At 40.5% G+C, this 15,555-nt stretch overlaps 1 protein-coding gene across 2 annotated transcripts in view; it reads right to left on the bottom strand.

Annotated features, from left to right (window-relative positions):
• The window catches only part of PARP8 (poly(ADP-ribose) polymerase family member 8), a 228,924-nt gene that overhangs the window by 4,170 nt on the left and 209,199 nt on the right, over positions 1 to 15,555 (bottom strand). For both annotated transcript variants that reach the window (XM_081944076.1, XM_081944077.1), the window contains 7 exons: positions 13,986 to 14,053; positions 13,279 to 13,327; positions 7,658 to 7,770; positions 7,424 to 7,496; positions 6,328 to 6,397; positions 4,459 to 4,535; positions 1,618 to 1,687 (listed from right to left, as the gene is read on the bottom strand). In XM_081944076.1, the coding sequence (XP_081800202.1) occupies positions 1,618 to 1,687; positions 4,459 to 4,535; positions 6,328 to 6,397; positions 7,424 to 7,496; positions 7,658 to 7,770; positions 13,279 to 13,327; positions 13,986 to 14,053 (520 nt within the window). The remainder of the gene's footprint in view (positions 1 to 1,617; positions 1,688 to 4,458; positions 4,536 to 6,327; positions 6,398 to 7,423; positions 7,497 to 7,657; positions 7,771 to 13,278; positions 13,328 to 13,985; positions 14,054 to 15,555) is intronic.

Below are 15,555 nucleotides of genomic sequence, written 5' to 3'. Positions count from 1 at the left end.
GGTTTTTTTTCTTCTTTTTTTTCAAAAAGATTTTAAATTAGTATCTGCTTCCCTGCATTTAAATCCTTTATTCCATGTCCTGCATTCTGGAATGGAATGCCTTCTGGGATGAGTTTAATTTTTGTGTGTGTGAAACATCCTTTCAGGTATTTGGAAAAAAAGCTATTTAACTGACTTTCAGTTCTGGTGGCTCAGAAACCCCCAATCCTTCAATCTCTTTTCATGGGTCCTAACATGTGTTTCAAGTTTTTGATTGCAGACACTTCTCGACTTACGGCTGGTAGGAGATACAATAGACCCTCCCGAAAAAAGCTGTTCCCTTGAGACCTGTATACTGCACGAGTCAAAAACAGGACCCTCACATCCTGGACATAAATTGTTTCAACTCCTATCCTCAAAATGACGCTATAGAGCACTGCCCACCAGAACTAGACACAAGAAAATTTTTTCCCCGAACGCCATCACTCTGCTAAACAAATAATTCCCTAAACTATTTACTAAGACTGCATTACCATTACTATTACTATTAATCTTCTCATCATTCCTATCACCCATCTCCTCCCATTTATGACAGCAGGACTGTTATTTGTTGCTTGTATCTTTACAATTTATATTGTTTCCTTGCATGATTTTATTGCTTACTTGCACCCTATGACTATCATAAATGGTGTACCTTATGATTTGTGACGAATGTATTTTGTCTTTTTATGTACAGAGAGCATATGCACCAAAGACAAAATCCTTGTGTGTCCAGTCACGCTTGGCCAATAAAGAATTCTATTCTATTCTATTCTATTCTATTCTATTCTATTCTATTCTATTCTATTCTATATTGCAACGTCCCTCTGCCGCCCTGTGGTCACTTTGGTCACTTGGTAAAGATGGCAATTGGCTCAACATTATAGCTATCTGCAGCATCCCAAAGTTGCATGACCACAATTTTCAATGTTTTGTGCTGATTTCTGACATTTATGTCCCGTTTCCAGCAAAAAATGCCCATTGGGTATAAGGACTTTGCTTAATGACTATGGGGTTTGCTTAATGACCAATGCAAACAAATGATGTAAGGTTAGGTCCAGTTACAGTTTAATGACTGCAGCAACCAATGACCGTAATTCCGGGCTCAATTGCCGTTGTAACATAAAGACTACCTGTATTATCAATTTCTATGAATCCTTAAAAGCATGGTGGGCAGAACAGGGCAAAATATTCAGGCAATATATTAAAAGAAAGCAATAACATGTTAAAGTAGCACATTAATAATGTGCCTATGAGCACCTCTTTGATATTGTGCCTGACCTTCCTGGTTAGATCAAACATTGCTGTAAACATTTCCCTAATTCCACTTCTACTTTCTGTCCTGCATTTTCCTTTCTTCTTTTCATGGTATGTAGGGTGTAGCAGATAAACGAAAACACAAGTATAAATCAAAGATTGTAAACATAGAATAAGTTATACATAAACATACGATCAACTAAAATTTTTAAAAAAGTGTGTTTTAAAACAAGTCAGTTAAAATCAGCAAAATCAACCGATTACTTTTTATGTGGTTCAAGATAACTGCGAGGGAATCAAATATAATTGAGCTATTCCACCCCCATCCCCCAAAATGCTTACCTTCACATAAGGCTATGCATTTTAAGTTTCGGCTTTGCAAAAATTGGGATTGCTGCCCCTTTTTTTGTAACTGTGAAAGAAAAGAAATATTGGAAGCGTTATATCAAATATTTTAAAAATGCTTTGGTTCATGAATTATTCTTGCCGGTAATACTGATATAATCTCTGTAGTCAAAACCACAATCATTTGTTATATTAGTCATAACTGTCCATTCAAGACCTTGATCCAATAGCACAGATAATTTCTGCAGACATTATGAAGGCTGAACAGTTTCCTTTAAGGGATGTTTTTTCATCTGATGGGTCAGTGAAAACTTCTGAAATGAGATTGTATCTGCTAGGAGCATTTATATGTATGTAAATAAAATTCTCTTCTCCTGTCCTCTACCAGAGGCCTGGAATGACATCTTAGCTTTTCTTAGTACTGCATAGTTCTGGTGTTATTCCTGGGAATCTGAGTTTAGGAATCAAAGCCCTGAGAATTTGTACCACCCCAGGGACTACTTTGGCCTTGACTTTGTACATCCACTCTAGTACCTCCTTCAGACCCTGGTACTTCTCTAGCTTCTCATACTCCTTTATCTATGCTGCTGTCCCTTGGCACCACTACATCTATCACCACTGTTGTCTTTTGGTCCTTTTGTTTACTGCCACAATTGTCTGGTTGCCTGGTCAGTACCTGTTTGTCTGCCTGGAGTTGTTATCCTTTGTGAATTTCTGGACTTAAGAGGACCTAGCCCATACACTTTGCAATTGTTCCTACACATAATGCCAGTTGCTTGGTTGTGCTGTTCAGTGCCATTATGTCTACAAGGCCTTTCTGCAGCTTAGTTGTGCCTAAACACCAAATCCACAGAAAACCTCCACTTCTATGGATTTGGTGCTTAGTGCCTGTTCTTGGGCTGCTATGATCAGAGCCTTAGTGTGCCTTTTAGTAAGGCCCTTTCCAGCCACTGATTTGATTTTCCAATGTCTGCCGTAGCTATCTATCGATGGTTCATTCCATGAATAGTCTTGCCTTGCCATTGTATTTATACAATACAATACAATACAATACAATACAATACAATACAATACAATACAATAGCAGAGTTGGAAGGGACCTTGGAGGTCTTCTAGTCCAACCCCCTGCCTAGGCAGGAAACTCTATACTGTTTCAGACAAATGGCTATCCAACATCTCCTTAAAGACTTCCAGTGTTGGGGCATTCACAACTTCTGGAGGCAAGCAGTTCCACTGATTAATTGTTCTAACTGTCAGGAAGTTTCTCCTCAGTTCTAAGTTGCTTCTTTCCTTGATTAGTTTCCACCCATTGCTTCTTGTTCTACCCTCAGGTGCCTTGGAAAATAGTTTGACTCCCTCTTCTTTGCGGCAACCCCTGAGATATTGGAACACTGCTATCATGTCTCCCCTAGTCCTTCTTTCTATTAAACTAGACATACCCAGTTCCTGCAACCGTTCTTCATATGTTTTAGTCTCCAGTCCCCTAATCATCTTTGTTGCTCTTCTCTGCACTCTTTCTAGAGTCTCCACATCTTTTCTACATCGTGGCGACCAAAACTGAATGCAGTATTCCAAGTGTGGCCTTACCAAGGCACTATAAAGTGGTATTAACACTTCACGTGATCTTGATTCTATCCCTCTGTTGATGCAGCCGAGAACTGTGTTGGCTTTTTTGGCAGCTGCTGCACACTGTTGGCTCATGTTTAAATGGTTGTCCACTAGGACTCCAAGATCTCTTTCACAGTTACTACTATTTCTTTTGCTTGATCTTTCTCCCATATTCGCTGCTATCTCAGGCATTTTCTGAGCAGCTCATTTTTGGGTGCCGCCTCACCAATGTACTCCAGGATGCCGTGGTTTTGTCCAGGACCCTGGTTTTGATACTCAGCAGACTGTGCCAGCTGGTCTTTGGGTGTTGGACTTGGGGTGGGAACCTATGTACATTGTGAAACAGTCTCCTTGTCCTCCTTTGGCCATCTCTCACTACAGGAACAGGGAATAGGATGACTGGGAGGGCATATGTTCAGTGGTGGAATCCTGCCAGTAGAGCAACCGGTTCGGTGATCAGATGCTTCAGGGGCATGTGCGCACTCTACGACTTACATGTGCTTTGCGCACAGTTTTAACAAAATTTACCTTCCACGTTACTTCTGGGGTGTAACGTAGCTGAGGCACGGCAATCTACTCTGCTGGGCAAATCAGCTGAGAGGATATAGGTAAGTAAAGTGCAGGGGTGGGCGGGCCCACCTGATCGTAGGAGCGTACCAGTTTGCTCCCCAGCTGATCATCGGAGCTACTGGTTCGCCTGAACTGGCCCGAACCGGCTGAATCCCACCCCTGCATATGTTTGATGGTATGGATTTTGTTCTTCCCATTGAACTGGCTTTTCAAGATGCATTCTCTTTCTCTCTGTCTCCCTCCCTGTATGTATGTATGTATGTATGTATGTATGTATGTATGTATGTATGTATGTATGCATGTATATAGCCTGCCATCCAAACCCAGGATAAGTGAACTCTAATTATCTATCGAATTGTATGAATAGATGTATGAGCTGCATCACTAGCTGTCAAATGTCTTTCTAAATCAAAATATATTAACAGTTAGAATAAGAATAGAAGGACAGAGCACGCACACACAATTATGATATGTCCTTGTCAAATATTAATGCATTGGCTTCCTGGTTCTGCCCTTCCCTGTATGAGTCACCCAATGTGAACAAGGATGCTGTGGGGGTAGATTACCACTGTATCTGGCACCTGCCTTGAGCAAGGAGAGCCATAAAAAAAGGGGAAAAAAAGAAAAAGCCTTTTTGAAGTGCATCATATATTTCTTTACCTGTAATACACTGCTGCTTTTACTGCTTGAAGCAGGCTCATCTTTAGCTGATACCTTCTGCTGTTTCTTGTTCATCCCTAAAGACATTGGATTTACATCAGACATAGTGGTGCGTAAAATACTGTATGAGATGTTCCACTCCATATACAGAATGCAGACAAGTATTAATGCCATTGCTGACTATCATTGCCAGTAGCCTATAGTTTAGTAGTTACCGTACTTTTTGTACTATAAGACTGCACCTGACCATAAAATGCATCTAGGTTTAGAGGAGGCAAACATTAAAAAAATATATTCGGAGTGGCAAATATGGAGCAGCTGTGTAGTGAGGGCAGGAGGTGGAGCCTGGGAGGACCACAGATAGGTGTCCTCTCATGTGCCAGCTTTGTCTATTGATTCCTGCACTGCAGAAAAGAGACAGAAGAGGCGGGCAATGACAAAGACAGAAGAGGCAGGTTTCAGCACTGTAAAAGGACCCTGCGGTGGCGGCCTGGCTGCTATTCACCAAAGGACCGGTACCGGTCCACCATTGGGGACCCATGAGGTAATATACTTCATGGTCTGTGATGCAATATTTGCTGCATAAGACACACAAACATTTCCACCCACTTTTTGGGGGGAGGGGGTATGTGTGTCTTATGGAGCAAAAAATATGGTACATACATTTATGCAGGCAACAATAATGACCCAATCATACAGCATTCTAAAACCCACTTCTGTTTCTGATAAATAATGGGAAGTTGCATGCTAAGCTCAGGTTAAAAACAAGTTAAAGATTTTTTTCATTGCAACCTGGATGGAATTTACTACCTGCCTTAAAAGACAAATGTTACTACTGGCCACTGCATCAAAAAGCCCCCCCCCCCCCCATTTTGTACCTGGCTGAGTCTTTTGTTGGAGCTAAATGTAAAAATGTCAGAGAGGGGCGTGTTTCTGTATCTTGTTTTTTGCATCAGACGTGTCAGGAATCTCAGGAGTAAATACTTCCTCAGGTTTTGAGCGCTACAGTTTCTAGCTAAAATGGCCAATAGTGAGGGATGTTGGGAATTGTAGTCCAGCAAACATTTGGAATGTCAAAAATTCCTCATTTCTACGGATATTCATGGGAGAGTAGAAAACAATTTGACATTTCTTAATTACAGCTGGAAGGTTAAATGTAATTAGTAAGGAAGTAAAACTTGTATGAGCAGACCCCTTGAGGAATCTTGATCTTAATTTATCCAAGTGGCTCATGGGGATATAGAGGACAAGCAGAATAACAGATGAATAACGTTGGTGCATGTAGATAAATGACACGGATCATGAAAACGGAGATTTTAGCTGCTGCCTTCTGTTAACTTCCGACTCCCGTTAGATTAATAAAGAACAGCCTTATATCAATTTATATTTTACCAGCTGTATTTATTTCAGTACATTCAATGTATGAAAGGTACCACCTACTGAACAAGAAATAGTTTCTGTATTCCACTTTGGAATTCAGCTCCCTTAGTGTTTCTCACTCTCAGCATCTTTAAGATGTGTAGGCATCAACTTCCACAATTCTCCAGCCAGCAATATGCTGAATTCTAGGAATCAAAGTCCACACATTTAAAGTTGCTGAAGCTGGGAGACACTCGGCTACTTAACCATCTTTCTTCTGTCCTACACCTGTTTTTTCTTCTTCTCTTAATTCTGGCAGTTTGCATATGTAGAGTAAAGCCGGAATGGCTTTATTTGACAGATACAATTTAGAAATGTAGAGACTTATTTATTTTTATTTATTAAATTTGTATTCCTCCCATCTTGCCCAGAGGTGACTATTATTTACTTTCCCACTCCCTGTGGTATTCCCCCCCCCCCCGCAGGAACAAAGGGATTAATATACATCACCTGAGTAACCAAAAGATATGCTTGACAATGGACTAAGGTAAATACCACTTCCAAACATTGCACCATGGAGCTGAAAGTTGAAATAAACAAAAAGCTAGTGAATTCTTCATACATTCTTTATACATTTACTGAATTCTTCAGTAAATTTTTCATATATTCACAGAGATGTATCGTGATCCAATTTTCTTCAGGAATGTGGTCCTTATGCTAATCTAAGACCAGTTTTGGCTGGTGGATATATCTGAATTTACAAAAGGCTTGCTATGTTGGCTACGGCCAATCACAAAGCCTCCATTTATCAGAAAGGAAAGATAATGAGGTGCTACTCAAACACACACACACACAAACACACACACACACCATATGACATCTCAAGATGCTCTTTATCGCTTCAACCTTTACAGCACAAGTTGCTGGAAATGATGGCTACTCTATATGTTATTTGCTGAATGTGTTTTTACTTTACAATGTTATGTTGAAATGTTAAAATGTCATGTTTTAGTGATTCGCGCTTTTGTTTGATTATACTGAATTGCCTAAAAATATTGATGAAATAAATAAATAATAGAAGAATGGGAGGCCATTTTTACTTAGTCTTCTGTTAGTTTTCCAGATGGTTCTCTAATCCATAACAAAACTCAAGAGAGTGAAAAGAGTATCAGTTCGGTCCCTGGCAAGTTGTACTTCTGTTAGTATGAGCACATTCAAGGATTCTAGGTAATAACAACAGTGATGATAATGTCAACCTGATAGTCATCTTTTCATTCTACGATATTCTACGAAACTGTAGTTATGTAGGAGGAGATCATCCTGAGCACAAGGGAGTGGCCAAATGTATCGTCAGTCATGAGTCTCTTTGCGCCCACAAGAGATATATCTAAGTCCAGCCCAGCTTGAATTCCTTCTATTCCTATCTCCCGCTAATTTTCCTTGGCTATTAGTAGTTCAGATTCTTGTAGGGAGCTTAAGCTTACAATTAATCTTTATACCCATTTGAACTGCCTGGATCTCCTGATTTTCCTGGAGCTTGACAGGTTAGGTCTCTATGCCTTTCAAAATAAGTTTATATATTTGCTACTTCTTCTCACTTCATTACCTGCAGCCTTGTATTGGAAGCAACCACTAAGCCATTCCTCAGGATCGAGTGCCAGTTTTCAATGTGCGATCCACTTAAATACAAAAGACAAGACAAGCAGAAATCAAAGTAAGGAAAGCAGTATAATTAAAAAGCGCTACCAATGAAATCAGAATGGATCTGTGTTGCTATCTCTGTTACACTTGGTGAGACAAGGATTCAATGATATCTTTATTTCTATTTTTAAATACTTACTGAAATGCAAAGGTACTTCCATAAAGAGTTTTAGCAGCTCTGAAATTGGACTCTTTGGCTGGTGGACTGCTGAGCAGAAGAAACTGGTGTGGGGTGTGCATAAATTTCAATTGCTATACAAGAACAAAAGCAGAAGAGGGGAGTTTTATATCTATAACAGTTCTGACATTCTCATGTACTTGTTAATTTTTTCGTTAGATCGTGGCTCAGGACACAGAAGAATAGATTTAGATCAAAGGTAGGCAGATTACATTTTAGTTTTTATAAAAAAACTTTGACAGTGAAACCAATCACAGACAGAGCGGGTTAGAAAGCCCTCTCCCTGGGCATGTTCAAAAAGGCATCTTCCTTGGACATTTAATTTGAATCCTACACTGAGCAAAGGCTTTGCCTAAGTAGCTCCACCCAGCTCTAATTCTATGATAGTAAGAGATTGGACATTCATCTGTGTAAAATGCTATAGGGCAGTGATGGCGAACCTTTTTTTCCTCGGGTGCCGAAAGCGTGCCACACACCCCACGCACCGTTTTTGGTCCCAGGAGGCTTCAGGGAGGCTTGCTAGCACCAAAACAGGGAGTGGGGGGCGCACCACCCCCGCACATAGTTTACATCTCCCAGCAGAGATCCAAACATCACCTGGCTGATGGGAGGCATGTGCACATGTGCAATGGAGCTGACCTGGGCAATGACTCGCGTGCCCGCAGAGATGGCTCCGCATGCCACCAGTGGCATGTGTGCCATAGGTTCACCATCATGGCTATAGGGTTTCCTGCTTAAACAGGGGGTTGGATGAGAAGACCTCAAGGTCCCTTCCAACTCTGCTATTTTTTTCTCTTCTCTTCATTAGACACAGACTTTGATATCCCAAGGCCATATTGATATGCCAAGGCCGTTTTGAAAACTACACAATCTCAAATTGGAATTTGATCTTGGAAAAATAAAGAGTTAATCCTTCCTATAGCCCATACATTTACCTGGACTGAACTCTTAACTCTGCACAGATACTGTTTCTTCTAAAGGATCAAAATACTATCAATACTAATAAAATGCATATTTTAAATATGGGGCTAAAAATGGAAACTGCTGTCAAACCAATAAGAGATGCTAATGGTTCTAAACAGATTGCAACTAAAAATCAAAAAGTTTTTCTCCTATATGTGATCATACTAACCTGGTTGTTCCAACAGAATGTATGTATGTATGTATGTCTGTATGAATGATGTTATAGAATTGGATGACAAAACACCCACAGGAAAACCATGAGCTCTGAGAACATTGAATCCAACTGGTTGAGCTACAATCTAAAAATGCTTCTGAGGAATCAACCAGACAAGACTTTCCACTTGCTATCTCTTTTTCTCTGGAATATTGTCCTTCCAGAATTAAATCAGCACTAATACTGTTCCAGTTTAGATAAATATTGGGGAAAAGAAATGCCTCAACGTTGAGAAAAAAATGATATACTTTCATTGATGGTCAATAATTATACTATTTTTTGTTTGTTTGTCTTAGTTTACAATGTATAATTTATACTGGTTTTATTACTTTGTACTAACTGCATATATCCTGTGTTGTTCTCCCTTGTACATATGTGCTAGTCGTTCCCGACTCTAGGGAACGTGCTCATCTCCATGTCAAAGCCGAAGAACCAGCGCTGTCCGAAGATGTCTCCGTGGTCATGTGGCTGGCATGACTAAATGCCGAGGGCACACGGAACGCTGTTATCTTCCTACCAAAGGTGGTTCCTATTTTTCTACTTGCATTTTTTAATGTGCTTTAGGACTGCTAGGTTGGCAGAAGCCTGGACAAGTAACGGAAACTCACTCCGTTATGCAGCACTAGCACCGCCAAACTGCCGATCTTTCTGATTGACAAGCTCAGTGTCTTAGCGACTGAGCCACTGCGTCCTCATATCCTGTGTTGTAAATCATATTGAAAGATTGTTGACAAATAATCAAATGATTATGGCTGTTAAGCTACATAAAGGTCTTCCTTGGAACATATCATTCCAGAGTTTTCTAAACTTTTCTTATTCTTTTCTAGAAATAACTTCTATTTGGCTATTAGAGTTTTCCCCAGTGTTAATACCTCTTTCTGAAAATTTTACAAAACCGAGGTTTATCTGGAGGATCTGTGGATGGAAGGCTGTAAAGGCATGTCTTATTGAGGTTGGGATGTTAAGACATATTTTTCTAGACTTAAAAGATTTCCTATGCCAAACAGTTCATTCTTAAAATTTGATATCATTGATATATTCAGCCAATCTTAATTTATATATAATCAAGGGCTGAGCCAATTGTATATTAGATAATCCAGCAACACTGAAACACAGAAAGAGTTAAGAATGTAATATATACACCAATGTACAGAGTATGAGGATTAAACAGGTTGAATTAGAAATTCAAGTAAAAGAGGGCAGATACAATATTGTTGCCATTACAGAAACTTGGTGGGATGAAACTGACAAATGGAACATGTAGCTAGAAGGATTTAAATTATTTAAAAGAAATAGACCAAATAAAAGAGGAGGTGGAGTTGCACTATATATAAGAAATAATTACCTCTCTACAGAAATAGAACACAACAATGATGAGAACTATCTTGAATGCATTTGGGTCAATATTAAAGGTTGGGGGGGGGGATGACATTGACATAGGTCTATATTACAGGCCACCCAACCAAGCAGAGGAAGTAGATGAACTTTTTGCTAGTCAGCTAACTAAGGTATGTAGACCACAATAGTAGTGGGGGATTTTAACTACCCTGACATCAACAGGGAAACAAACTCTGCACCAAGTGGAAGATCCAACAGGTTCCTAACAAACCTAGCAGACAACTTTGTTTCCCCAAAAGTAGAGAAGGAAACAAGGGGATTAGCCATATTGGACTTAATTCTACTAACAGAGAGGAAATGACAGAAAGTGTTGAAGCCACAGGAACCTTGGGAGCAAGTGACCATGCAATATTGGAATTCAACATTATGCAAACACAAGTAGTAGAACAAAGTGAAACTAGAGTCTTGAACTTTAAGAGAGCTAATTTCAATAAACTTAGAGAGAGCTTGGGAAAAATTCCATGGATGAGAACCCTCAAGGGGAAAACAACTCAAGAAGCTTGGGAAATTTTGAAAAATGAGATTATAAAAGCCCAGTCTAGCACAATACCAATGAAGAAGAAAAATAACAGCTCCCAAAAGAAACCAGCATGGCTGCATAAAGAACTATCTGAAAAACTGAAAGACAAATATGGTAAGTATAAAAAGTGGAAAGGGGGGGACATAACTAAGGCAGAATATCAGCAAATAGCCCAAGCATGTAAAGATGAAGTGATGAAAGCTAAGGCTCACAATGAAGAAAGGCTTGCCACAAAAGTAAAAAATAACAAAAAAAGCTTCTTCCAACATGTTAAAAACAAGAAAAAAGTTAAGGAAACAATTGGTCCATTGCTGGGAGAAAGTGGCAAGAAGGTGACAAGCAACAGGGAGAAAGCAGAACTATTTAACTCATGTTTTGCAGCTGTCTTTACCCAAAGGGATAAAACAGTCCAACCTATGAAAAACAGCACCACAAAAATCAGATTAGGAACACAAGTTGAAATAGGGAAGAAAATGGTAAGTGAGCACCTGTCTACCCTAGACGAGTTCAAATCATCAGGACCGGATGGATTACACCCCAGGGTTCTGAAGGAACTGGCAGACGAGATCTCAGAACCACTGAACTATATCTTTCAGATATCCTGGAGCACCAGGGAACTACCAGAGGACTGGAAAAGAGCTGATTTGGTTCCCATCTTCAAAAAAAAAGGGGGGGGGAACAGATCCAGGAAACTACAGATCTATCAGCCTGACCTCAATACCAGGAAAGATTCTTGACAAACTTGAACATTGGGCACTATCTAATAAAATGAAATGCAATGGTGAAAAGAGTAAGGTTCTACATTTAGGCAAGAAAAACTAAATGCACAGGTACAATATAGGTCAGCTATGGCGAACCTTTTTTGGCTCGCGTGCCATAAGTGGGGGGAGCGCAGGGGGGTCATGTACAGGCGTGCCGCACCCATAATGCAATGTGCGACCCCCCCCAGTGCGCATGCGCGCACTACAGGTGTGACCCCCCATTTTTGTATGCTTTTTTCACCCTCCCCAGGCTCCAGAGGCTTTATAGGAGCATGGGGAGGGTGAAAACAGCCTCCCCTGCCCCCCCCCGGAAGCCCACTGAAGACTCTGAAGCAGTCAAAATGACCCTCCGAGCAAACAGGACGTCCGTTTCCGAACTTCCGGTTTGCCCGTAGGGTCGTTTTAAGCTCTCCGAAGGCTTCAGGGACCTTCAAGAGGCTTCCCTGAAGCCTCCGGAGCAATCAAAACGACCCTCCAAGCAAACAGGAAGTCCATTCCCAAACTTCCGGTTTGCCCGTACGGCTGTGTTTTTTGCGCTCCGGAGGCTTCAGGGAAGCTCATGAAGCCTCCGGACGGCCGCCGGGGTGGGGAGGCTCTTTTCGTCCTCCCCAGGCTCCTATAAAGCCTCTGGAGCCTGGGGAGGGTGAAAAATGGCTTTTAAAAAGGGTGAACTCAGCTTGGCTCGTGTGCCCTGACAAATGGCTCCGTGTGCCACCTGTGGCACGCGTGCCAAAGGTTCGCCATCACTGGTATAGGTGGTACCTTGCTCAACAGTAGTAACTGTGAAAGGGATCTTGGAGTCCTAGTGGACAACCATTTAAACATGAGCCAGCAGTGTGCAGCAGCTGCCAAAAAAGCCAACACAGTTCTAGGCTGCATAAACAGAGGGATAGAATCAAGATCACGTGAAGTGTTAATACCACTTTATAATGCCTTGGTAAGGCCACACTTGGAATACTACATTCAGTTTTGGTCACCACAATGAAGAAAAGATGTGGAGACTCTAGAAAGAGTGCAGAGAAGAGCAACAAAGATGATTAGGGGACTGGAGACTAAAACATATGAAGAACAGTTGCAGGAACTAGGTATGTCTAGCTTAAGAGAAAGAAGGACTAGGGGAGACATGATAGCAGTGTTCCAATATCTCAGGGGTTGCCACAAAGAAGAGGGAGTCAAGCTATTCTCCAAGGCACCTGAGTATAGAACAAGAAGCAATGGGTGGAAAGTAATCAAGGAGAGAAGCAACATAGAACTGAGGAGAAATTTACTGACAGTCAGAACAATTAATCAGTGGAACAGCTTGCCTCCAGAAGTTGTGAATGCCCCAACACTGGAAGTCTTTAAGACGATATTGGATAGCCATTTGTCTGAAACAGTGTGGGGGTTTCCTGCCTAAGCAGGGGGTTGGACTAGAAGACCTCCAAGGTCCCTTCCTACTCTGCTATTGTATGGTAAGTCCTTACAATTGTCTGTAGGTAAATTTGCTTTCTTTGAAAAAACACACTATCCTAATTTTAACCATCTTTCTTAAATCTAAGAAATATGCATCAGTTTCAGCCTGATGATCTCCATATACAACTCCCATTACCTCCAGCTAATGAATAGAACCACCATTGAATAATTGCATTTTTTAAAAGGTAAAGGCACAGAAAAGCAAAATCTACTGGTTGATAAACTAAATCTCGTATTCTTCCAAAAACCAACTTCCTCTTAACATTAAACTTACCCTGTTCACAGGTAGCTTCACAATATGTGATCTATTACTGGAAATAACCCTGAAATAGAGAATAAGTGAAACAAAATAAATCAGTTTTTCATGTTAGCCCTGAATGCCAGTTGGGAGTCTTTATTCTATTTTCCTTGTGTTTATATAGAGGAGCTCAACTATTGCAAGGTATATTTTGTCCCCATGGTAAGCCAAGTTATTTGTATCAATCAAGTAAAAATTGAGTTTAGCAAAACTATAGTAAGTCACAAAATAAAATGTGCCCTCTTGAATTCAAGGAACCTATCTTAGAGCTCAAAATAAAATGTCCTCTGCTGAATTCAAGGAATCTATGTCATTTTAATTATTTCTAATCAATATTTACAAAGGAAGGGCATAACCATATCAATTAGCTGAGCGTAGATTTGATCCTTTCTGCCCATCCCCATCCAAGGCATAATGTTATCAATTCTGAAACCCTATTTTGTGTTACAATGCCCACATGACCATTCAATGCCCCAGTCCCTCATACAGGCAAGAATCATGTAAATTTACATGATTTTCCAATTACACCATATAATGTCATAAAGCATTGGGTTGTTCTTCAGCTTAAGGAAATTGTACATCATGTTAACAAGGTATAAGATAACTAGGGCCTTATCCTCATATTTCAAAAGTACTCTGAATGTATTAAATAGATGGCATATAAATCTATGTAAGATCTTTACCACTGTAGTAGAGGATGCGCAAGTGAGTCCTGTTTGTCCATCTGCTTCTTTATTTCTAAATAAGGTGCCTATGAAATAATAACAGTACAATGATGAGCTAAGATATATGCTGCAACTAGATACAAACGAGTGTTGTTTCTGGTAATTCTACTAATCCAAGAAACTGTAGATCAGTTTAGCAAGTCACCTAAAGAAAAAGCTATCACTTTAACGAAGTCTCCTTTGGGTCAAGCTCAGCTTCTAGTGACCCCCATGGGCATATTCATGTAGTTTCTTTGGTAACAAAAAAAAATGGATTGTCACTGTCACCTTCTGGAGGTTTTTCTGGCTTCTTAAAGATTTTTTGGTAATTTCCCACTCAAATACTAAGTAGTATTCAACTGCATTTTTTCAAAATTCAACTGGTTTTATTTTGTAATGGATAAGACTGGATTAACTAGATATACTGTATTTCTCAGAGTATAAGATGCACCTCCCCACCCCTAAAAGTGGGTGAAAATTTGTGTGCATCTTATAGACGGAATACAGGCATTTTTGGCCCCCTGAACCTTCCACGCATCACTTTTTTGCCCTCCCCGGTCCCCAGAATCACTCTGCAATGCTATGCATTGCCTGTTTTAATCAAAAACGGGCCTGTTTTTTGGCCTGCAGAGTGCTTCTGGGGGCTAGGGAGGGTGAAAATGCGATGCACGGAGGCTTGGGAGACCAAAAACAGGCTCATTTTTGGCAAAAACAGCCCAAGCGAAACACTGCAGAGTACTTCTGGGGGCCGGGGAGGGCAAAAACGTGATGCACGGAGGCCAAAAACTATTTTCTTGTTTGTTTTCCTCGTGTAAATTTAGGTACGTCTTATAATCCGGTGCATTTTATAGTCCAAAAATTATGGTAGTTCAAAACTCTAGAACAGTAGCCCGTTTTGTTATAAAACTGCATCTCGTCACTCGCTCTGGGATTCTTTCCCAATGATCTCTTACAAGACATTTGCTACCTAGTATAGCCTGTTCTCTGTAGATATTTTAAGATTTTTTTTTTGAAGCTGCCTATGCTATCCTTATTTTTCAGTGGTCCCCTAAGCCAGGATCCCCAAACCCCGGGACTGCGGTTCAGTACCAGGCCATGGTTTGTTTGAAACCTGCCGGCAGGCAAGAACCCGCACATAAAGCTCCACTTGTGTGAGTGGAAAGTGCTTGAACTCATGCACGAAGCTCCAACCGCACGAATGGAGCTTCGCACACTAGTAACCTCCCCTCGCGTGAGTTGAGTTTTGCACACAAGCCCAAATGCCCTCTGCTCAAGTGCCCTCCACTCATACAAGTGGAGTTTCCTGCACATACACAAGTACCTGGTGCTCGTGCGAGTGGAGCTTTTGAGTTGAAATTTGATCTTCACTGGGCCTCTTAGGAGTATAATTCAGTTACCCACAAACGTCAGTGAAATACAGTATTACTTCATTAAAAAAACACCACATTATTAAATGTAACGATGATTGAAAATCCTCTTTGAGAAGCTCATTATAGCGATTCGTTCGCAGTGATACCCCATGACTTTCTCACTTTAGCAGTCCTTGTAA

This window comes from Natrix helvetica (genome assembly GCF_964273705.1).
Source record: "Natrix helvetica genome assembly, chromosome: 2".
Lineage (NCBI taxonomy): Eukaryota > Metazoa > Chordata > Lepidosauria > Squamata > Natricidae > Natrix > Natrix helvetica.
The sequence above is the reverse complement of the archived record's forward strand: the minus strand, read 5'-3'. Positions and strand labels throughout refer to the sequence as shown.